Here is a 26314-nt window from a genome sequence, read left to right on the forward strand (position 1 = left end):
CTCAATAGGTGGTTTGTAAGGACTCGGGCTAATCTAACATTCGCCGGGTAATTTAGTACCGAGTGAGGGCTACGGCTCGAGGTTAATGGAGGGATATCAGATGGTTGTTTGTTTGTGTGTATTATAATATTTCTTATATTTGTTGGAATTATATTATTTTTAATTCTCACTTAGTAAGCACACACTTAACTGTTTGTATACACTATCATAAATTGGCTTTGTTTACTGGGACTTGTCTTTGTGAGTTATGTTCAGGTATGTTAACAATTTTCAGGAGAAGAGCCACGAGTGACCGTGGAGGAGTCCCAGAGGCTTAGTGGTATAGATCCACTGTCTCTTTTGGGTATTTAATTTATGATTTATAATGTGTTATATTGCCAATAGTCGGGCTTTTTATTTATTGTCAATTATATGAATATATAATGTAATCATGTCTTTCAAACTATTTCTATTTTTGGTAAATTTGGATGACTGTAATTTTAATATTTTTTTTATTTTGGATTGGTTAAAATGGCATGATTATAAGGCCAAATAACTGGGCTTGTGTTGAAAATTGACTAAATTGCTTATTTTACTTGTTGGGAGTATAAGGATGGACAAATGTGATTTAGTTTACTTGTTGGGAGTATAAGGATGGACAAATGTGATTTAGCCTAATGGCATGTGGGAGGTAAAAATTTATCTGAAATATTATAGTGTGTGAGTTGAAGCCAATTATAAAAATATTTTATATCGAATTATTGATATAAAAATGTGTTGGGTGGCTGTAACCCAACTATGGTTGAGTTAAATTATTAAAAAAAAAAATTTGGTGTGTTACAATTTGAGGTGGTGAAATTTCTTGAAGCCTGATTTTTAGGGAAGACAAAAAGAAAAATAAGAAATAAAATTGATCATAGTTAAATTTTCAATAAATTCTTTTTAAAAATAAATTATAAATATTAATTTAAAGAGTTTAAGATTCTAATTACAAACTGAGAATTACATATATAATTTGAATATCTTATTTGTAATTAAAAATTTTAAATATATGATTATTTCGATCAATATGTTTAATTTATTTTTTAAAACTTTATCATGGACCTAATCATGGTCTTTAATTTACTCTTTTTAGATTTAATTGTCATTCTATTTAATTTTAATTGTTGAACATAGTTAGGCATGGCTCCAGAAATTTGGACCAAACTTGAGCTGGCATGTTCAACTCCACATCTTATCTGATGAAACTATTCTATTAGCTCGAGAATTGTTTTTTATTTGAAATAAGTTTTTGAAGTACAAATGTTTAATTTCTGAGGTCAAAATTATATTGTAAAAACGTTAACAAGTATAGGAATAGGATGAGGCCCCAAAGATGGGTTATGTTTAGAGGATCAAAACAAACCGTATATGTGGACCATGCGCCAACCGTTTCCCTTGCACATGACCGCTCATTCCTCAATTATTTTCTTCTAAATCATTTTGCTGGAGAGGACGTGAATCATGTGATATGTGAATGCATAGAAGGCTGTAATTATTTGAAATATTTGTTACAATAAATCAAAAAATAAAAATGACCGTATGTAAATAATTTTAGGTTATGGAAAGAGTACGTCTGAGTCTGACCACATGATGGCGTGAAACTTTGTTTTTGTTGATATAAGATATAACACTGCATGTTCTTTTAACCCAGGCCGCGTGTGAAATGAACGTGAGTCAGGAAAAGTTTTCAAATAAAACAATTAATTTGGCACCGAATCTGATATATGTTCTCTACACGTGAAACTTGTCATGGAAGATGGTGATTCATGGTTTTATGAAAGGTCTTTCACTCATTTAATATAATTTTTCAAAAAGTCATTTATTATTAAAAATTATTAAGAAAATTAGAGATCAATTTACCATAAAAGATTGGATTGCCACTTTGGATCATGTATTCCAAAAAGCTAGCAAATGTGTTAATATATTCGGGATATCTCAAGATTTAGATATTCTTATTTTTAATTATGAATTGCCTTCGAGATACAAAATCCTTTTGAAATCTAACATAATCTGAATTTTGCATCTTTTTATATAGTTTTTTTCGTGGTCTTGTGTCAAAAAAAAAAAGGAGTGATTCATTTTATCCTTGTTTGCTCTTGATTTTCCAAGCATTTGTGCCCTTTTTTTTTTTGGTTCATTTCAATACATCAAACCGTTGATATCCAACATAAATTAACACAAGCTGACATTTGGATTAATGAATTTGAATTTAAATTTTACATATAAAATCTTGCATTTTAAATTTTACATTTGAATCTATATATTTAGAATTCTTTGTTTGTGTGATTTAAAGATTTCAAATGAAGAAGAAAGATAAATTGAGATTTAAAACAAACATAAAAATAAAAAAATAACAAGTTTATTTTAATTTTTTAATTGACAAGAGATAATAAAAGATACGATAATTATAGAAATATCAATACTAAAAATGAGAAGAGAATGATATGTTTGAAATTATTAAAATTTTAAATGTCCTGGGTAAAGAGGGAATTTAAATTACATCATAATTTGAAATGAATTTAAATTTGAATAAAATTCAAATTAATGAATTTGTGTGTACAAATGAGAAATTTGATTTAAATTTAATTTCAAATTCAAATTCCTATGAATCCAAAAGCACCATTAAAGAGCCTAATTGGAGATTTTCTATGCCATGATTAATATTCCTCCCACCCTAAATACAGGTGACTTTATATATTTGCATAAGTTTTTGAAATATTTAATACTTTTTCCTTTTTTAGGCATGCAATTTTGATATTTCGAATGATTGTATATAGGGCGTTTGTTTTTTAAAAAAAAAAATTGATGGTGTTGATTAGAGGTCAAAATGGAAACTTTTTTAAAAGATATTTTAATAAAAAATTTGGTGAGATAGTTGAAAATTACTTATATTTAAGATCTAAGAGATTGGCCCAAAAAAAAAAAAATCTAAGCGAGCATATTTAATTAGTTCATGAAATAATGATAACAGCTTGATGACGTCATGAACTCAGTCTTCGCTTGGGTCATCTATTACGTCGCCAAGTGGAAGTGTTGCATTTTGTGTCTTCAGTTTTAAGGTTGACAAATTGATATAAATAATTTTAATTTAGGCAATGTAGGGTTTCGTAAAATAAACTTTTCTCGTCATTGACTTTGTAGTCCAATAATATAATAATTTTCATACAATTAAAGGTGACGGATTTGATCTTTCTTGTAATCTCTGTATATTAGCGTCAACCTTTAAATCTTAAAAACTAAATTTTCCTTTCTCCAGTGGCGTGTGCTGCCTTTTGACAAAAGTGTACATCTGACAGACCACATGGTGGTAGGGAACTTGTTTATTAGTAAAAGGAAAAAAAAAAAAACATATGTGAATTGTACGTGAGTTTTGAAAAGTTTTCAAATAATTAAAAAAAAAAGTAGGCACTTACTAATTTTGATAGCGATGTTATCTGCACATGAAACATGTCATGTAGAAAGGGTGATTCATTTTCTCCTTGTTGCCTCTTGATTTTCCATCTTTTCGGCCTACAAAGTAACAATCTTGTTCTACCGGCCTTCCATTTCAATAAATCAAACCTTTGACCAACATAAAGTAACAATAAACCACGTGGTTAGAGAAGAACAAGAGTTGGTCGTAAAAAATGGACCATAATTGTTTAAACACTGGATTTTAGATTCATGAAGTTCGTATAAATATAAAAAGACACTCAATCGAGCATGATTAGGTAGCCATAATAAAATGAACGTAATTAGAGAGTCTTTATACACCGTAATTAACATTCCCCTGATCCTAAATATGGATGACTTTGCATAAGTTCTTGAAATATTTAATACGTTTTTCTTTTTTTAATATAAATGCTCCTTTGCAATTTCTAATGATTATATATAGAGAGAAGGTGTTTGTTTCTTTGTTTTAATTGATGGTGTTGATTAGGGGTATAAAAATGAAAACATTTTTAAATTTAAGATCATTTCAATTAAGTAACTAGTTTTTTTAAATTTTGGTAAGATAGTTAAAAAATTACTTATATTAAAGATCAAAGCGACTAGTTGATGAAATGTGATGATTAATTAGCTCATGAAATAAGAAAATCAGCTTAATGACGTGGTGAATGAACTCAGTCCTCACTAGGGTCATACTATTACATCACCCAGTCGAAATTTTCACTTGGGTCATGATCTTGACTTGCAGCTTGCGCTAATAATGTATGAAATTGAAATTCGTGGAATATACATTATTCGTGGCTGATAATATATAAAATTTTGCCCACATATATGCACTCAAATCCAATAGGCAAATCAACCTTACAATTGATTTTAAACTATAACAAGTTAAAATATATATTTATTGGATTCATGTGGGTAATTTAGGGAGAATTACAATCAAGTCCCATACAAAAAAATTAATTATTACAAGATCCGTTAACAACTGAACTAAATTACATTAAAAAATTAGTTGTCAATAGATCTTATAGTAATTAATTTTTTTCTATAGGATTTTAATGTAATTCTCTTTTTAATTAATTATTAATGCAATTGCCAAGAATGTGACATGAGAAAAAGAAATTCAGCTTCGTGGGAGGAGCTGGGTGGAAGTGACTTCTCCACACCAAATCGAATTATTTTAGGGAGAATCATACACATTTCAAATAAAAAAGATTAATTTTGACTAAAAAACATTAATTATTCACATGTCTTATTCACTCGTAAATGCAAAAATTTGACATGTCAATATTTTTGTATTTACAAGGGAAAATAATATATCAATTACTGAGCACTAAAAACAAAGTAAATTAATTAAAATCGAGGCAAATTTTTGGCCAACTATAAATATTAAAATTTTATGAAAAATAATTTTAAATATTTATTAGATTAAAATAAACATAATACTTACTAAAATTATTACTAAAGAAATAGTATATTTTTTCTGGGTTGGGGGCAACATGAATTAGAGGAGGCATTGTGTGTAATTTTTCTTCTTAAAATGGATTCTATAAGTAATATTAACTTTGTTTTAGGGGGCACTTGCCCCCTTCTCATATATCTAGGCCGTCCATGTCCTAGATGGAATGAAATTTTATATTCTCTCCGTTAAAAAATATAAGATATTTTTTGAAGAGTCTAATGTTTAAAAATGTAAGATATTTTTAGTTATTCGAGGTGTAATTATTGTCTTTTTGAACAAAATGCCCCTATTGACCGATGACTTCATATTTATTATAGGGTGTTTAATAGGGGTAAATATGAAAAGATATGATTAGTTTAAAAATAAGTAACTACTTTATTGGGGTGAAATTTGATTAAAAATATTTTATATTTTGGAACAGAGAGAGTATGTAACTAAGAATAAGAAAATAATTTATTTTTTAATTTAGGACATGTTTATAATTCTCCCGAAATTTTAATAAGACTATGAAAGTAACTAACTTTGTATTGTGATTGTGCTGCTACTCTTTTTTTTTTGTTTTTTTTTTTGTGTTCTGTTCTGCTACTCATTTTAATACTATATCAACAATTTATATTTCTATTAAAAAATGGCATTGTGGATTATATATTGGATTGAACTTGATGCTTTCAGATTAAATGCTGATTTGCATCATAAAATTTGATCCAAATGATTGGTTCGATTCTACATAGAGAACCCAACGGATCATAAAAAATAAAAAAAAAGATTCTGTGAATAATTTGAAAAGGAATTATGATAAGAATGGAATCTGTAATGGCCATATCGCTCTATGACCTGGCCACAATTGTATATATCGTTCTATGTCCATTAATGAAGCGCTGATTTTTTTGCTGGTTTTGTGCGGGTCCATGCATGAAAGGCTCACATTTTCATATATGCTTAATAATTTAATTCACTTTTTTCTTTTGCTATTTCTGTGGATGAAATGACGTTTTTGCATGGGGCTTTCACGTAACCTGATTGTGAGATTTGACGCGTCCAAGTTTCCAGATGCTTCATCACCAATAATCAATCATCAATTATTATTCAATATATTGTTAGGGGTGGCACAAGCAGCTGAAGCCAGCTCGATCCATGAGCAAGTTGATAAACTTGGTATCACATGTACGATAAAGATAACAGAAGAATTAATTAAAATTTTTCAATAACATAATTAGTTTGTTTAATGTTGCAAAAATGCTCACAATTGATAGGACTATAACACCCAAGAAGATGCATTTGCTGTACGTTGACCAAAATCAGTCCCTGACTCATTCTTTTCATAATAATCATTATGCTCGAGGATGAATCGTGAATTTTTCTTTTTATAGTTGTACGTTGTTTAATGTTATTGAGTTAAACTAAGTGTTATCAAGTTTAATTGAAACTTGAAGGTAATTTTTTCGCATATTTTTTTCATTTTAAAAAATTTAAATTAATTTAAGGTAACTTTGTACTCCTTTCGATTTCAAATATTAAAAAAAAATCAATTCATACAATTTAAAATTGAGGCTTTTGCAGATAACATTAATATTATAGGATCAAACAAAATAAATAGCCTAATATTTATTATATGTTACATTATGACCTATTTATTATATTCATCAATGATATAATATTATATATCAATGATAAATTTTTAAATTTTTAATAATAAATTCCTTATATATCAATGATGAACTCCTTATATATTAATGTAAATCAATCATATTCCTAAATTTTTAAAAAATTGGTTCATATTTTTTAGACATAAGATTTTTTTTTTGGACTAGTTAGCCAATTTGTCCTTTAAAAAATATTGATTTTATGAAAGATAATCTGAAAAAAAAAATAATGAATACTTGTTGAAATTTATAGTTATATTTATAAATAAAAGAAAATAAATACGTGATAGTTTTTATTATTTTTGGAAATGGAAGGGGTATATGCTAACCGCCTAATGTTTTGAAACTTGTTTATTAATGTAAATTTTCTTGACTCATTTTACTTACGATAAGAGGTTTCGTTGTTATTATTGTTGCATATTTTCTTGCCTTAACCCATATTAAAATTTTCATGATATGTTACGGTTAAATAATGAACTCATGGAATGAAATCAGCTTAATGACGTCACGAACTCGGTCTTCATTTGGGTCAACCATTACATCACCACGTAGAGGTGTTCCAAATATTGACTGAGTTTTTGACAAATTGATAGGAGATTTTCCTCTTCGAGTGCAATGAAATTGAACTCTTATTTGCACCGGCATGAGGCATGGTCGTTCATGTTCCATTTTTATTTATTTTACAGTTATTTGACACTCCGTACTATCTATCTAGGCTTAGGCATTATCAATTGATGATAGCTTTCCCGACATATTTTTTTTTTCCTCTTTTATTTAGAAGCTTTGAATTCTAGATATTATTGAAATAGAATCAAGTCATTTACACCCTATATATATATATATATATAAAAGAAATTCTCAGATAGATCCGATACATTACGTCATCTATGATCCATCTAATAAAATTGTACAAATTTAATTAAATAAAATCTTATATGTTTTTATTTTTATGAATTTTTTATAATAAAATGCTTATTTATTTTTTTATCTTTTAACCATCTATTAATACTGCTCTTGTGGGCTGTACTAAAACAATGCTCTACCCCTCGATATCCAGTCAATTGATGCACCTCAATGCATTTCAGGGAAAACCATCTAGTGCTGGGTTCGAGTGATATTTTACCCCTAACCATAACTCATATGCTGATTCTTCAATATTAGTCGGTTCGGGTCTCCACTTAGTTTCACTCAAGCTTCACCTTGATCATGGATAGATCACTCAAGTTCGGGTCCATAAACAATGACAGTTGCCCTATGAAAACTCGCTTTTGCTACAGCTCTGATGGGTTCCTGAACCAAGCCACTACCTATGAGTTGTTGGCTCATTTTTCAATTTATATTTAATATTATTTGAGTGTCATGTTTTTATTGGATAGACTATGAATAACATTGTTCACTAGGTTTATCTAAACATTTCTTCTACTTATATATATTTTTATTCGTAAGGTTTTAAATCCACTCTCTAACTAATATTTAACATGATAAAAGTAAAAAAAAAAGAACATGAATAAATATAACTGAAAGGACTAATATATACTCATTTTAAAAAGTAATACATAAAACATTAAAAGAAAATAGGAATTAGAGTTTATAAACAATTTTGACATTGCTCAATCATTCCCATGGGAAATAGTACTTCTTATTCATAGGCTATGCCAAAGAATGGGCCAAAACCTTTTTAGGAAACGGGATATCATATATTTTCTCTAATTTTTATCATAGGGTGCATTCTGAAAATATTTTTCGATCATTGATATAAGATATTTGATAGAATATTAATTATATTTTTTAATAATTCCCAATTTTAAACTCTTTAACTATAAAAAAGAATGTAATGTAAATTTTAAAAAAATTTATTTAAATATAGATAAAATTAAGAGTTTATTATATTTTTAAATAAGATTAATAGCTTAATCATATTTTTTTAGTTTTAATAAAGTAGCTAGATTTACCTTATAATAGGGATCGAGGAGTACATCTCAAGCGAACCATTAGAGGTATACTCTGTTCAATTTTATTTATAAGTTACTTCTAACTATCTTACCAAAATCAATGAGAGATAATTAAATTTTTCATTTGATCTATTTTTCAATCTATCCTTCTTAAATGCATCATATTTAAAAATACTTTCCCTCTCATGTAATTTTTTACACTCTTTATTCATCAAAAATTATGAAAGGGCAAAATAAATAACCCACCTTTCCATATAAAATGACTAAAAAATTATTATTATTATTATTATTTGGAAAGTGACCGGAGAAGTTCATCTTTGGCATGCTTTTTTCTTTTCCCTTCCTTCCCACTCCAGCAAACATACCATAACGTCAGATTATTTCTCGCGAGTATCATCACTTATCAAACTTTTGGCCCAAAAAAAAAAATGGTGCTCAACATCCACACCATAATCGTCATTCTACCCGAAGGTTCCGTTTTTGATTCCGTAATTGAAACGAGAAAACTCTGCAAATTTCTTCGACTAGAGATTATTCCCGTGCCTAAGAATGAAAACATCGAAAAACAACTTACTTTTAGCTTGAGTGGGATATTTACCCACTCGAGCGTCAAAATTCTAAACACAATTTATTGCAGCTAGTGGATGTTTAGAGATTGTGACGTATAAAAATGGAATTCTGATTCATTAGTCGCTCCAAAGACTCCATAATCAAAGACCACTTAATTGCTCACATTAGTTACGTCACGTAGCTTCAAACTCATTATTAGATTAAATTGAGAATGAAGAGGAAGTATAGAGGCACGAGTCGTACAAGTTAAGCAAATTAGAGTTTAGTTGGATGCAAGTTCCATGCTTTAAGCAATACCTCGAAGACCATCTTTGTTCTCAATTCCTACTTAACAAAGCGAACAATGAATGCGCACGCAAAACTTTAATTGATTTATGGGTATTTACAATTTTACATACAATCCACATTATTAATTTGACAGGTTCTTCTGCTTCTGCATTGTCTATAAATCACGTTTAGAAGTAATAAAAGAAAAAAAATATATCAAAAGAGCTCAGCAAAATAAATGCCTCATAATTTACACCTGGCGTGATAAACTTTATTATCACACTTCTGATAAACTTTATTACCAGACACAACAGGGATCAGCTAGCAAATTAATGAACCAGAGATAAAGGACTCTGCTAGGAAGAATTTGTACCAGCGACAATTAGTTTCTCGTACGGGGCGGATTCAGGGTCTTGAGCAATTCACATCAAATGGTAGAATCCAATAGATGATGCATTTATATCTAAGGGATAAACAGAGCGGTTCACTCGGAGTCATATGGGCGTAACAGCTAATGCACTTCCAATTGGCACCCACGTAGCTTAGAATGAGAGCTACATGACCTCGTATTTTCAAGCCAGAGCACTCTCTTTAACAATGGCTGAATCTCTGTCTAGGTTTGCCGCTGTTACAATCAGCAAATGGAATCATTAGTTTTTTGTTTTCATATCGCTGATGAAAATGCTTATCCAAGACTCTTTTAAGTTTTATTGTCAACTTTTGACATCAACAGAAGGAGCTGCCTGCAAGGTATAAGTTAATGCAAAATCATAATAAAAGATTTGGGGGGGGGGTGTTGACTAGATTTTCAACTTTACCCCTCTTCTTGATCTTGTTACGGAAACTTCTTTTTCTACTAAATGCTCTCTCCTGCAGAATTAGAAATAAATAAATCATTTATCAAAATAAAGAAATAAATGAATCAGGTCACAGATCAAGAACTCCGTTTTATGGATTAAAATATTATTTGGTTAGATCACTTCGCATGATGTGCCTGCACCAGACTCTGATAGCTCTTGAGGACTCGATGTCACTATTTAGAAGGCACCCAAAAAAATGGCATACGGGGATTTCTTTTTTTTTTTTTGGGCCCGGGGGGGGGGGTTTGTTTAGAGGATTCATACATAATAATATACTAATTAAAGTTCAAATTTTACCACTGGTCGACCAAGTTCCCCTGCTCGGCGAACCGCATCAACAAGCTCCCTGTTAGATTCAGTGTACATGCTAGTCACAAGTCCAAATTGACCAGCTCGACCAGTTCTGCCAATCCTATGCAAAAAGTCTACAGCAGAACTAGCAAAATCTGCCTGAAATTGATCCACAACAAGGTTGAATGCCCATAATTAAAAAAATATCACAAAATGATTTGTGCAAAGTAGTAGCTCAATGAAGCATGTACTTTGACATGAATGGCAAAACAAAATTGGGTGGCAAGCAGCATGTTCATCCTGAAATTTAAACTTCCCTAATAATGAGCTCCTTTCACGTGTAACACAACACGTGTTATTTTATATCATAAGCAGTACTTAAAATGTACCATGTCATCAGTATGGAAGCTAGTCAGATGTGTGTCATCAGCATATTGTGGGAGCGTCAAAATCCAAATTGTGCTCCATAAGGCATGACAGCGCTCTTTTTAAAGAATTTGACCAACTTTTCTAACAATCAGGTGCATCAATAGTTTAATTTGAAAGACAGCAATTCATATGAACATTGCAAGAACTGCACCAGAAAAATGGGTGATATCGTACATTGTGGCACAGAAATTTCAAGAGCTAATATGTGACCATGGCAGCAAATATTGGAAGTTCTAAAATCTGATGTTTGAGGATAATTTTCCTTCTACCCTTTGGCTTTCTGGCAAGTTCAAATTGAGCACACTTATAATGTAAATTTAACATCAGGATGGACACGATGAAGAAAACAATCTTTGTGAATATAGAAACTGATGCTTATCAACACAAATTACCACCACATGAGGAAAAAGTTGTATTGATTGATTATGAACCTTCAACAAAAGTTTTCAGCCATTTTTACGATCATTGCCGTTCCACTGTTCTGCACATGGTGAGAGTTCAACCCTTTCATCTACTCAACATACCATATCTTTCCCTACTTTGGTTTGCTCTGAAACCTAGTCTTACAGACTCTTGATATGGAAAAAATAAAACTATCGATTGAATCAAAATGCTAAATTGCTGCAGTAAAAGGAAAAGCACCTGGATAACATGTGAGACGTTTGGAATGTCAACACCACGAGCAGCTGCATCAGTACATACAAGAACACCACCTTTCTCTCGGAATTCAACTAAGGCCTTAGCTCGCTCATCCAAGGTGCGATCCTTATGATAGCGTAAACATTCAATCCCAGATCTGACCAATATCTTTGCCACTGCTTCAACAGCCTCAACAGTGTTGGCAAACACCATTGTTCGAGAAATGCCCCCAAAACCATCCAAATCTTGACTGAAACCTTGTCTCACAGCTTTTATGAGTTCATCCACCTGTGTATCAACAGTAACTTCAACCCACCTCTGCTCCAATCTGAAATGGAAAAGAAATACAGATATAATAAGTCAGAAATGAATAATCAATCATATTATTTGCCAGTGTGCCCAGGATGCCTTGGATTTAACAAAATTTGACAAGTCAAAAAGTGACAGATTTATGCATGCTTTTCACTTGGCTTTACAAAAAAGGCAGAACATTACGCACTAATATCTTTATTAAGTCAAATTATGTCCTTGCCCTATCATGGCAGATATTATAGGACTTGAGATCTTCCTCTTAATCATTCCTCTTCATCTTGTTGTCATTGACAAAAAAATGCATCAACTTCAAGCAACAGAACCACTTACATTTGCAGCTCTTAATAGATTCAAGCTGTTTGATCAAAACAGCAGTTATGCAGCAAGGAATAAAAATGAGACACCACTATAAAGTGAAGAAAATGAACTACCTTGGATTGTGACAATGAAGATAATTTCCACTAACCCACTCAGCATCAGGAAACATGTGTTTTAATATTGCTCCAGCTGTTTTCTTCCCATTCACAGGAAGTGTGGCGGCAACAAAAAGGTACTGCTTACTATGCTCATAATTTTTCCTCACTCTCCTCCAGTCTCTTCTCTTGATTGAACCAGCTTTGTTATTGGTGTCGACCATATGGGTATCAATATCAACATTCCCATCTTCTGAGATGGTGTCTTCAGTAGGCTGTTTCTGTTCACCGTATATGGCACTGTCACTGTGTGATGACAAGGTAGATTCTAGCTCCAATGGCAACCCTGATACTGGTTCTTTCAATTGGGATAAGAGCTTTTCATCAAAGCGAAGCAGGTTTATCAGACGAATCACTTTATTTTGGAAACTCCCACAGAGAAGCATATCAGCTTCATCAAAGACCTGCCAATTACCAAGAACAAGCATATAAATAAAGACATTTGCAGTTTAATTGAAAAAATCTGGATATATACATACGTATATATATATATATATTAAATAAGAACATAATACAAGAAAGATACCACATATTTAACACTGCGCATAAATTCCATTCGGCGGTTTCTGTTTTGTTCAACATAGTTTAGAAGAGCAACGGGTGTTGTCACAATTATATCTGGTTCATGAATAGGCCATCCCTGGATTAAAGAAAAACTGCTTGATCAAGTAAATCAGACTTTGAATTTTACAAGAAAGCTAAGACTTAGCATGAAAACAACCTTGCTGGTAGAGATAATGTAGCAAGCCAAAATAACCTAAGGTGAATTGCACAAAAATCACTACCTGTCTTCCACAAATGGCTGCCACACTAACCATCGGCGTACCATCGTCCCCACAAATACTGTTAGCCATTTGAGCTACTTGTTCACAGAGTTGTACATTTGGACACAGAACTAGCAGAATCTTACAGAGAGGCTCTTTTTGATAACTGACAGCATTGGCAGAATTGTAGTGTGAACCTCGTAGCTTATCAATTAGAGGAACTAGATAACTGTGTGTTTTACCACTACCAGTCTCCGCTGCAATAACCACGTCCTTTCCAGAAAGCACAGACGGTATAGAAGAAGCCTGAATTACAGAGAAAACAATCACAGAGTCTTAAGAAGTGTTCTCATCACGAGCCGTATTACCTTTTTTATTTATTTTTTTTTTTTGGGAAAATCAGATATTTGCTTTCTATTCATGATGTAGTTTGCTTATCAGTACTGAAGCATGTAGCTACTTAATTCTACTCAGGGACACTGACTAAATTCGACAGTACCTATGGCAATCACAAGCGTAACAGAGACACAAAACACCAATTTTGAAATACAGGGTATTCAAGATCTTAGCGATCACAGAGGTGGCACGCGTTGAGGAGAATCAGAACAAGGCGATGCGGAAACAAGTGCAAATGAGGAGAAAAAGATGAAGGGGACCTGGACCAGAGATGGCCTATCGAGGCCAATACTAGAGAGAGCTCGGGAAATGGCATCAGACAGACGAAGTGAATTCCACGAAACATCTTCTTCCGCCAAGAATGTGTCTATCCTTTTTGTATTTGCGGCCGCCACGATGGCACTCCCGAACGCCTTGAACAGCCGTTGGCGAGGACGAGAAAGCGAAATGAAGGGAACATTAACCAAAGAAGGCGAAGAAGTGAAGCGGAAGAAGTATGTGTGCTTGAAATGGGAGAAGACATGGGATCGAATTGATGGTATTTGGAGATGTAACATCAAAGCGGAACGGTAAATAATCATCGGCTTCTTCTTCAGAGGTTGGTTGAAACTAGAAATGATAGTCTACAGTTCTTCACTCAGCTTCTAGCATGAAGTGATGCGGACAAGGGCTTAGGGTTTAGAGAGCCGTACCGTCAACGACATGCTACGAGGAATGAGGGCAGGGTTTCATTTTTTGGCCATCCTAAATTCGTAGCAACGTGCATAAGTATTCAGGGAGAATTCCAGCATTGCACAAAGGATATAACATAATAATAAATAAAACCTATTAAAATTTAAAGGTGTATTTAGTTAAAAAATTTTGGAGGAAAGTGAAAGAGAAGAGAGTTGCTCTTTTTTCCTCGTTTGGTTAGTGAATAATAAGAAAAAGGAGAAGAACCTCGTACTTGGTTAATTTAGGGTTTTTGGGAGGGGAGAGGAAAGAAAAAATAATTAAAATAAATTTAAATATTTTAAAAATCTTAAATTACTTTTAATATCAAAAGATTATGTACTATTTTTCTCTTTCTCTTTCTTATAATAAAATAAATTTTATCAATTTACAAAAATTAATATATAATTTTAATGTATAAAATTTTAATATTTTTTTATTAAACTTATTGATAAAATATAATTTGTTCTTCAAATTTTTTTATCAATATAAGTTCATATTTTTAAAACAACAACTTAATAAATTCTAATATAATAGTTTTTACCAAAGCAAAAAAATAAAATCAAATCAAATTTGATAAAAATAAAATTATTAATTTATTTTTTAATTCCCTCCCCTCCCCTTTCTTCCTAAAACTTTATTTGATTCGAAGAGAGGGGAGAGGAGGGGAGAGGGAATCCCTCCAATTTAGAGGAGAGGCTCCTCTCCTCTCCCTCCAATCAAACAAATTCTAAATTAAATAAGGTTATTAAAATTTCTTCCCTTTTCTTCATTAAAATTTTTCCTCTTTTCTCTTCTCAAATCAAATACACCTTAAAATTTTAATTCAAATTAAAATGAAATTAATTTAAATAATGGAAAATTGAAATAGTCTTCATTTAAACATTAAAAAAATAGTGTTTTTATTTGTATGTAATATTAGATAATTAATAATTAGAATTGAGAAATTAACAACTAAAGTTACTTCATAAATTAGAATAGATTAACTGAACAAGCCTTCTTGTTTTCTCAAAGACTAATAAATCAAATAAAGTAATTTATAAGTAATATTAAGAAATTAATAAGTAAAGTTGAGAAATTAACAATTACATGTTACATCATAAGTCTAAATAAATTTATTAAACAAATTAATAATTGTCAAGTTAAATAAAGTAATTTATAAGTGATATTAAAAAATTAACAAATAAAGTTGAAAAATTAACAACTCTTGATCCATAAGTCCAGATAAACTAATTTAACAAGTAACTTAAGAAAAAATTTCAGCTATTAATTTCTCAATGTGTTAATTTCCCAACATTACATTTAAATTTGACTATTGTTTTTTTAGTGTTTAAATAGATAATATTCTGATCCTTTCATCATTTAAACTAATTTCATTTCATTCTTTCTATGTTGTATTGAACTAAAATTTTAAATTTAATGGATCTTATTTACTATTATGTCACATCCCTGATCCTTTGGTGAAATTCTCCATAATATTTATTTACTTATTATTTATTTTTGACAAGCACATCACCTATATAATGATTTTGTTTGATGTTTGATTTCAATAAATCTTTTTTTAATATATTTTTAAACTTAACACAACTAACCCCAACTACCTAATTAACAATGCCATTACTTGAAACACAAACTTTTATCATCAAGTTTGGTTGATTTCAATAAATCTTTTAAGTAAGATAGCTGAAGAGTAGACGCTCTCTTAATAAAATACCCCCTCATGTTCAATGTATTAGTATTTATTTATTTAATTTTGACAAGCACATCCCCTTTATAGTGTTTTTGTTTGATGTTTGATTTGAATTAATCTTTTGATTTAAGATAGTTATAAAGTAGATGTACTCTTAATGAAATGCTCCCTTTGTATTTATTTATTTAGTTTTGACAAGCACACCACGTTTATGATGATTTTGTTTGATGTTTGATCTCAATAAATCTTTCAAGTCAAGTAATATAAGTAAGGAGTAAATGTTTGATAAGATACACCTTCCTCCAATTAATGAGTTTGATCTAGTAGAGGGGGTTAATATCTCTTAATGCTGTGAATTAAAGTTCAAATTCTTTCTAGAAGAGGTACTTACATTTAACTCAAAAAAAAAAAAGATAACCCTCTCCCTAATTATATAAGGTAAAGTTAACTAATTTTACCAATATTAAAAAAATGATAATTGATATTCTTAAATTTGTAAAAAAGTTTGATTTTTCAGTTTTATCTTGCATTAAAATCAATAGCTATAATAAAACATGTGCATTAATTATAACTTAGTTTAGCAAAAGAGTCTAGTTCCTCATAATGTTACAAATTAAGGTTCAAATTCTTATTGAAAGATGTACCTACATTTAATGTCTGACTCTATCTTGAATAGGATTCCTTTCAATAATAAGATATATAACACCCCTATCGTTTAGAACATGATGTAACATGGAGTTAAGGGACTATTATTCGAATTTCTAGTATTTGTTGGGCAATTTTTGGTGCTGCTATCAATGTCCAATCACGAAGAAGAATTTCAAAGGGGTTGACCACACATGGACGCTAGTCTTACATTGACCAATCAAAATGCAAAGATTAACTGTGCACTAACAAATTTTGTGAAGGCATGACTGCTTGCGAATAAAAGGCAAACAAGCAAAATCCCCCCACAACATTTACTTGCACACAAACATAATTATAATGGCATGACCACTTGTGGAGGGCCACACTAACTTAGATTATAAATGGGTTGTTTAGTTGCAGAGATGGGGAGAGAGAGAGAGAGAGAAATAGTGCTAGAGGATTTAAGGCCTTGGAGCATGATTTGAGACTCCCCAAACTTCTAGTAAGTAATTTCTAACTTTTATCTACCTTCCTCTTAATCTTTAATTAGTAGAAATTTGCGATTTATTGGAGTTATTTTGGGTGACAACTTTAGGTCCAATTTTAAGTTGATTAAAGACATTTTCTAGCTTCAAGAAGTGAGCTTAATCTTTCTCTAACCTCATTTAAGTTTTTAATTGGTGGATTTTGAATATATTGGTTATTTGAAGAAAACCTAGATTGTTAGAAGTTGAAATTCAAATTTTCAAGGAATTGATGGTTGAAAAACGTGATTATTGCATTAAGATGACTTAGTTATACTTGTTGAAATATGAATTGTGATTGAATTTTGGATTTTTGAAGTATTTATTCTACATTTTCTTGGCATTTTTAGGTTGGCTAATCAAGTGGTGGTTTGGTCTAAGATTTTATTCAATTAGAAACCTTAGATGATAAGGTTGCTGTGTCTAAAATTTCATTGAATTTAGAAATGATTTGGCTTATCATTTCAAACTTGAGATTGAAACTGAAAAGGGCCTATTCGGATTTGAATTGTTTTATGGAAATTGGTGTAAGAATTAATTCTTGGATTTGATAGGATAAATTTGATAGTTGAGATACTTAAGGGGACATTTTTAGGATGTTGATATGCATGTATTCTGGCTATTTTGGGCCTTGTAGGCATTGTTATGGATATCAAAGTATCTAGGTTATTACCTATAGATCATGATATGGAGGTTGTTTGGCTTTTTAAAGTGGTTTTGGTTGGCCATATTGCCATTCTAACTTGAAGGGTTGAGGTAATTAAGATTTAATTCTTGTTATAACATGCGCATGTAGTAGTTAGTTTTCGCATAAATGAATTTTTAGTAATATTATTTTATTATTTTAACTCCTAACTTGATGATGAATTGTAAATGTAGATTTTATACTATTGCATGAGATTTATGTTTTACAGTTATGTCTTACAAATCAATATGTGTAAGGTCTGCCTTAGTAATCTCTAATTAACCCCACATTCAAAGTAATCATGCAATTATCCTTAATATGATTAGCAAATTTGTAAAATTACACATTAGGATCTTAAGTTTTCAAAATCAAAATATTGTAATAGCCCTTTACAATTCAAAATCAAAGTTATTAGATATATGCGAAAGTATGGGATCTTTCACAATTTAAAGCATTTGCATAAAATATGGACACAATAAGAACTATGCAGAAAAATGTGTGTTGTTACTTATTGTGCATGTGCCGCAACATATATGTCTTTGTGCCATGCATCATGGTGTAAGCACCATGTGCCGTGAAGCAATACACAATTTTAACAGCAATGTTGCTGTTATATGATAACAATTAGGGCAAAATTTCAATGAGCCTTATTTCTCCATCCGACATCCGATTAAGGTGATATAAGTGTTTATAGAGAGTTTTCTCCTAACTCTTACTAATGGCACTTATTTCATAATCATAGCATTTTCTAATCAAAATTTAGACACCCATTTCAAAAACTCACTCTTTTTCATTCTTATTACAGAACTTGGGTTCCTAATTCACATTTCTAGTGCCAAAAACCAAATTCACACCCTAAGTCATATTCAAAAGATTAAAATAGACCTATATAATATACCACATCTCACAAATATCAAATGTAATACATTTTTAATGCTCAACCCCTTAATTTTAAAAATAAAAGGGAGAGCTTCAATCACATAATCATCAATTAATCATCATCAATCACATGTCATGCCTATCCCTTACTTGCACTAATATTTTGGCCCAACTATAGATCTCACATATCATTACATATATACCCTAAGACCAAAATATACAATATAATTCAGCAATCTCCTAGTGCAAGTAGGCCCAAACATGAACAATTCTAGCTGGCAATATAATGCAAGATTATACACATTAATAATCAAAAAGAAAATGAGGCCTACAGATAAGATAGTAATCCTATGCCTTAAATTGTTTCCCTTTGTCTTGTCCCGTTGAGCTAACTCCTGTAATATTGAATAGAAAAGAGTAAGTACAATCACTCAATAACTAAGATTCCTATAACTTATATTAATGCATGTCAATCGATTTAAATGCAAGTGGCAAAACGTTGCCATACTCAAGCCAAAATAATATATTTCAAGCAAATAATTTCATTTTTCATTATCAATGATATAAATTCATGAAATAATAACATGATGATCAATGTTCATAATAACACAAGTTTAATTTCATTATTTTACCTCATGGAACACAATGCAGACAATCCATGTGCCCTTTGTTATCACAATATGCATGATCACACCTCCTTTATATCTTCCTTATACTTCTAACATGAAACTATGAGTTGCACACACTGGGATCTTATATAAGATGAGATTACCCTAGCCATTCACGCATGAAGGGTTACCTAACCAAGGTTGCCTAATGTAATAGCTTGATCTTTATATAATAAGTAAATTGTGAAATTTAGGTTTTTGTTTAGTATTCAAATTTAGGAATGCATATTTTTTTAGGTTTAGAATAAATAAATTTGTATTCGAAGTTATTTGGAGTTAATCACATATCTAAGCATTCAAATGTAGATTAAATTTAGGCTCAAAATCACACAAGATATGTTTATTTAAATATAATTAATATATGTATAGGGAAAGTCAAGCCACCGAAATGGTTGGAATTTTTTTTTCTTCCTTTGTTGAAAGTTATCCCTTATGTTGAATTTCGTTCCCTTTGTTTGAAAATTTTTGTTAATAATATAATAATAAATATTAAGTAATAAATAACTGTGGGACCCACATGCAATTATAAAAATCCTCCTTCCCTTCTCATTTTCTCTACACAACTTCCTTCCTCTTTTTCTTCTTTCCATTTCAACCTCTGTGTAGCATTGTTCATTCAAGTAAGGTTCTAAATTTTTAAATTATTTAAGTGCACAAAATAATTTTCATATTTCAAGATCTCTTCATAAATATTTTTTACTCATTTAGAACTATCTAACAATAATATTATTTTGATATATAGAGAAAATTTGCTGATTAGAATTTTTTTATAAGATAGTTAATATGAATTTTTGATGATTCAAAAATAAATATTGAGGTTCCTGGAGGTATAATAAATACTATAGAATATTTCTTTAGGGTTGAAACTTAAATTTGAGAATTTTTAAGTTAAACTCTAGACCTATATGATTGAGTTTATGTTAGATCAGAGATGTTAGGATAGGTTTCTAAATATTAGATATATATTTGAGTATAAATAAATATTTCTAAGGCTATGAAATGGTGATTTAAGGCTTGAGGGTAATTTTTAAATTTTTAATTTATTTTGGACGAATTTGTAGAAAATAAAATGATGAAATTTTAATATTATAATTGATTTAAACTTAGGTATAATCTATTGAGGTATGAGAATTTCAAAAAGTAATTTAAAAAATTAAATGAAGTACTAATTTTAAATTAGTGTTAATATCAAGACTAGGCCTAAACTTTCAAACTATTTAAATTAGAATTATTTAATAATTTCAATAAAAAAAATTAACATTTAGTATTATAAAATTAATGTCATACATATATTATTAAATGGCTATGTAGATTGTGTTGTCTAAGAGAATGGTGAAAGAGTTGTGGTACAAGAGAACGTGTTATCCAATACATGAGGTAACCATTATTAATGTGTAGTAGTTTGTATGTGTGTGATTAATTGTGTTTTTGTTTTGTTATTTGGAAAACATTGATTTTTGTTGAGAAATAATATATATGTATATTTTTGTTCGAAAATAATTGCCAAGTGGGTTAAATTTATATTATGAACATTTTGTAAATATTGGCACTACTGAAAACATGAGATAAATTGTCTGATTGATATAAAAATATGCTAAATAATTTTTGTTTGACTGTTATAAATGCATGACTGGTTGGAGTATATTGAAAATTATTTAGTAGGGATTTTTGTTTGATTAAGTTACCACGTGGTAAGTCCTTATTAAAACTAATGTGTGGCTTATAACTTGGTCTAATTCACCTTTAGTCAGGTGACTTAGCGTCCAAGCATGGGATAAGGAGGGATATAAGGCATAATTATGCTAATTTAATAATTGTTTGAATTATTGTTTTATTTGCTCACTTAGCAATCGCATGATTAACCGCCTTTTGTACATTATTACATAGTAATATATGGTTAATGGGACCTTTAAGTCTCATTTCTCATGGTTATTAATTTCTTCAAGAGAGAGTACCTGATGTATATTATGCTAACCTATGACAGATAAAATATATATATTGAGCATATAAACTTTATTTATTATTGTACTTTATATGCCAAGAAAATTATGTTTGTCTCTCATAGCTCTGGCTATCTATGAAGTAAAATTTCAATTAAGTATGCCCTCTGAAATAGTTTTTAATAGTAACTAGTGTTTGAAAAAGTATAATTTAGGGCCCAACTTAGGTATCTATAGTAAAAGCATGGTTTGTTAAATATTACTCGATTATGGCTTTGAAACTATAATAAGGGTGTGCGCTTGAAGTATTTAAGGATTGCTTTTCTTAATTACTATGGTAAAGCAATTTATTATGCTTGAATCTTTCTATCATGATAAATTTTTTTTATCATGATAGACTATTTGTGATATATTTTTATAATTCTTTTTCTACCATAGTAAGAGTTTAAAATTATTAAAATAGTTTATCAAACTACTAATTTGTCAAAAATAAGTGTTAAAATTTAGGATGTTATACCTAACTCACTTATAGGTCACGGTTTTCCCCAAACCTGATATTGTAGAGTGTCATTCTTCCTAAACTGGCTTTCTCATTGAACAAGTAGAAAATTAGCTAGATTTAAATCCTTTATTGAATCTGTAACACCCTCAAATTTACAAACCGATTTTTCGCAAGTTATTAATTTAAGAAATCATTTTTTTTTCATTGAACCCTTATCATACCCTTATCATGGTATAAAAATTTCTACCATGATACATCCAAGACAATATACCACAGGTCTTAAAATATCTCAAAAAGCAATTAGAACCATGAGGGACAGACATGATCCTCATAGCATGTTATTTAAATTAGGTCATGAATCAAAAGGGACAGACATAATCCTCTTGGACATATAAATGCATTTAATAAAAAGGATTAGAGTTTACATGCTCCATAGACAAGATATGTCCTAAGTTGGCACAAGATACATTGTATAATCCAAAATAAGAGGCAACGTAAAAGATGGTGTCTCATACACCATAATTACACCTCTGGTGCTTTCTCGGCCGGATTCGCTCCTGTAAAAATATTAACCACGGGGAATGAGACTTAAAAGTCTCAGTAACCAAAAATTAATATGTAATGATGCATGCGGATGTAACTAATCATGCGATTGCTAAGTGGGCACACAAAACATTTAACCGAACAATATTTTCAAACAAACCGAACAAGTATTTAATTGCATGACTGCACCTTATATCCTCCTTTCACCATGCTCGGACGCCAAATCACCCGGCCAAAGGTGAGTTGGACCAAGCGACACGCCACTCATTGGGTCCAATGAGGGCTTACCACGTGGTAATAATTAACCGAACAGAAATTCCCATTAACACCATACATTAAAATACCTGACAAGTCATGCATCATTCAAATATCCAAACAGGAATATATCCGAACAATAATATCTCATCATGATAAACAAAAATAAATTTTTAACCCACTTGGCAATAATTTCAAACAAGTATATACAGTATTTATTTTCAATAATTCATAATTTTTCCAAACAACAAAACAACACATAACCATTCACAAACACACTCATCACAACACATTAATAATGGTTACCTTGTGTCTTGAATAACAAGTTCCCCTTCACAACTCCTTTTTCACCACTATCTTTGTCAATATAATCTACATAATTATTTCACAATACTATATATTAATTTTACATTAAAATAAATAACTCTAATTTAAAGAGTTAGAAAGTCTTAAATCTATAGTCCATATTAACACTAATTTAAGATTTATGCCTTATTTAACTTCCCAAATTCTTTTCTAAAATTCTCGTACCCTAATGAACTATTTTTTTTATCCTCAATTCACTTCTAGTATCACAATTTCATCCTTCTACATTCTAAAAATTCATCCAAAATAAATTAAAAATTTTAGAATTATCCTGAAGCCTCAAATCACCTTTCTATAACCTCAAAATACCTATTCATACTTAAATAAATATTTAATAATCATAGATTTATCCCTACGTCTCAGATTCCACATAAATTCAACCATATAGATCTAGATTTTAACTCAAAATTCTTAAACATGAGTTTCAACCTTAAGAAAATATTCTATAATATTTACTATATCCCTAAGAATTTTAACCTATATTTTTAATCCATCATATCATCAGATTAACTATCCTATAGAAAAATCCTAATCAAAATATTTACTCTATCCTACAAAATAATCATATCACTAGAAAGCTAATATTATTTAGAAAATAACTATAAAATTAATTTTGTAATTAAATAAATTTTTAAATGCTAATCTAAACAGGAAAGTTAGAACATACCTGAAGAAAAAAGAAAATAATCCCCCCTTGCGAGAAAATGCCGAGCAACGTGAGAGGAAGAGAGAAAAATAATATAAAAATGGGATTGTGAGTCCCAAAATTATATTAAAAAAAAACTATAGGTTTGAATTTAATTATTCAAACCTTTGGGCCCAAAGTTGCAATTTTCTCTAAATTGCATCTTAGCCTCTCATGCTTCCTAATGCACACACCCCCTCCTTTTTATACATGAAGGCACCTCTTTCTTCTTCTTAACCTTCCTTCTTTTTTTTTTTTTACCTTTTTTTTTTTTAACACACACATAAAAAAAATTATTTATGTATTATATCTTAACTAAATATTGCTTATGTGGTTTTAAATTTAAATTTTTAAATTCATAATTAAATACCTAATCATAATATTATTTCTAAATAACCTCAAATAATATAAATTCCTATTATTATCATTTTTTTCCTCAAAACCTAAATTCCACAATTTTTTTATTATATAAAAATCAGGATGTTACAGAATCGGTGGAACAGTCTCTCATTAAACAAGTGAGACAATAAACATAAATAAATCCAAGCAAACCTTCAAACTTTAATGGTAGCCTTGCCATGTGGATTTTAATTTTTTACTCCTCTTCTTAAGCAAACTTTCACCTCTTATGATCATATAGTGCATAAAAATTCAATTTCTCATGAGAATGCAAATATTTCACACATTAACATGTCAACTCACTTTATTGCACTTTATATTTTCTCAATTCACAATTAATTATAGAACTCCACATCACACATAATCATTGAATTTTTCATATCACTCAATCATTGAACTCCATTTACACACAATCATTGAACTCTTCATAATACACAATCATTGAACCCCATTCACAAAAAATCATTAAACTCCACATACCACATAATCATTGAACTCCTTATTCACATAATTATTGATTTTTAAATATTTAATGCCACACTTGCATTTTAATAATTTCACATATCTCAATTATAATATTTAAATCAATAAATCAATGAATACACAGAAGTACAAGAAAAAATTCTATCGATTATCTTAAATCTTTAAAAGATCAAAAGTATTGCTCCTCAATTAATTACTCCGAAAGCTTTCACAAATCACAAATGGTGCCAAATGTGATCACTCTTCATTTAATCACAATATAAATCATCAATATTCCTCTTTGAAATTTTTTTCAGTATTTATCTGTATGCTTTAACATTCTCACCATTTAATTTTCCTATGTATAAAGGTATCTATAAGGTTTATTAGCTTTCTATAACTCCATTAACTTCGTTGACCTTTCAAATAAGCATTAATGGAGTCACATTACTCCATCTACTTTATTTATGGAGGATTTTCATGCATTTACTACTCCTAACTACCAAAAACGCGTAGGGCCATAAATGCTAAATTTAAACGACCTAAAAAACTCTTATTAACTTTATTTAAATCAATGTATTCATATTATAGCCTCAATAGATCAAAAATTATTTTTCTAAACTAAACCATAACTTCTAACTTCAAGAAAAATGGAATTAAAAAAGAGATTCAAACTTAGAGAACTTACCTCTAGTGTTTAGAAGTTTCAAAATGCTCTTAAAGCTTTCAAATCTCAAGCCTTAGCAGAGCTCCTTGCGTTCCCATCATTTTCCCTTTTGTTTTTATCATGTTCTACATCAGTTTCACGACTCTATTTCTACAGAAAATGTACCGTGCACTATGGCGCATGTCCTCACACGCCGTGACATATGCTATAGAGAGAGATCTCCATGCTCTGACTGGCTTATGCACCGTGGCATCTTATGCACATGCTGCGGCATGTGACGTAGAGCCTTTTCTCTTTATTTTTCTCACTTTTTTACTCTTGGATGGCCCGATTGACTCAATCTTAAGGCTGAAATTATAACCCAAAATACCTATTAGCTCTCTGTAATCACATATCATACTAATTTATGTAATTAACTTTGTTCATTCAACTAATTGGGAATTAAATTTTCTAGGATGTTACAATATATGTGATATACATTGCCATGGATAATTATGAATAATTTGGAAAGAAATGATTTGTATGCATTGTAGAGTAATGAAGGGAATTATAAATCATAACATTAAAATACTAAGGATTTAAAGAATTACTTTGAAAGCTATTTTATTTTGCCTTATTAGATTGACCATGTGAATTATATTCTAATAAATGATTTTGTACTCCCTACTCAGTATTTACGGATATTATTTTAGAAGGAGTCACATCCCCTGTTATGGTTAATGATGGATTTTTATCCTTTAATTAAATGACTTAATTGGATTAAATATATTGGTATATTGTTTTGTTTCTAGAGAATTATTCTGGGATTGAAACCTAGTTATCATGATGTGATAGACATGGATTGTTCTTTAGTACCACATGATAATTGTTAGTCCTTAAAATACCCATTCTTATGGCAGGAAAGGGTAAAAAGGCAACATATATAACTTATTATTTATTGTCCACTATCCTTGGCTGGAAGTGGAAAGAGAAAATAGGTGAAGCTATTCACTAAATTATAGTGGTTAGACTATGAAAGTTGGATAAAACTCCATGATCCCCCTCTAAAATGGAGAGAATTCATAGCAAGAATTGCATAAGGAAGCATATGGTACTCTCTAAACTATAGCCTATGGGTTATAAAAGTGGAGTGTGAAGGTGGGGATGGTAGTTGAGGTAAAGCATACGTATTGATTATGTGTTGAATTATGAATTGGTAGGCTT

At 30.2% G+C, this 26314-nt stretch overlaps 1 protein-coding gene across 4 annotated transcripts; it reads right to left on the minus strand.

Annotated features, from left to right (window-relative positions):
• Window positions 1-9570: 9570 nt before the first annotated feature.
• On the minus strand, window positions 9571-14255 carry LOC129310396 (DEAD-box ATP-dependent RNA helicase 22-like). 4 transcript variants are annotated; one of them, XM_054952216.1, is made up of 8 exons: window positions 13769-14254; window positions 13134-13418; window positions 12875-12988; window positions 12307-12752; window positions 11567-11891; window positions 10502-10654; window positions 10163-10222; window positions 9571-9969 (listed from the first exon to the last, which is right to left on the minus strand). In XM_054952216.1, exons 1-8 carry the CDS (start codon window positions 14087-14089, stop codon window positions 9958-9960), a joined length of 1716 nt encoding a protein of 571 aa, XP_054808191.1. In that variant the 5' UTR covers window positions 14090-14254; the 3' UTR covers window positions 9571-9957. The 4 variants fall into 4 exon arrangements, with proteins under 4 accessions (XP_054808191.1, XP_054808190.1, XP_054808192.1 ...); XM_054952215.1 differs by having other exon boundaries at window positions 10163-10214; window positions 13769-14253; XM_054952217.1 differs by lacking the exons at window positions 9571-9969; window positions 10163-10222 and adding an exon at window positions 10885-11005 and having other exon boundaries at window positions 10520-10654; window positions 13769-14255.
• Between the last annotated feature and the right edge of the window lie 12059 nt (window positions 14256-26314).

The sequence above is a fragment of the Prosopis cineraria genome, unplaced genomic scaffold, assembly GCF_029017545.1.
Source record: "Prosopis cineraria cultivar Desert tree isolate PC_DT_omini unplaced genomic scaffold, ASM2901754v1 PC5, whole genome shotgun sequence".
Taxonomy (NCBI): Eukaryota; Viridiplantae; Streptophyta; class Magnoliopsida; order Fabales; family Fabaceae; genus Prosopis; species Prosopis cineraria.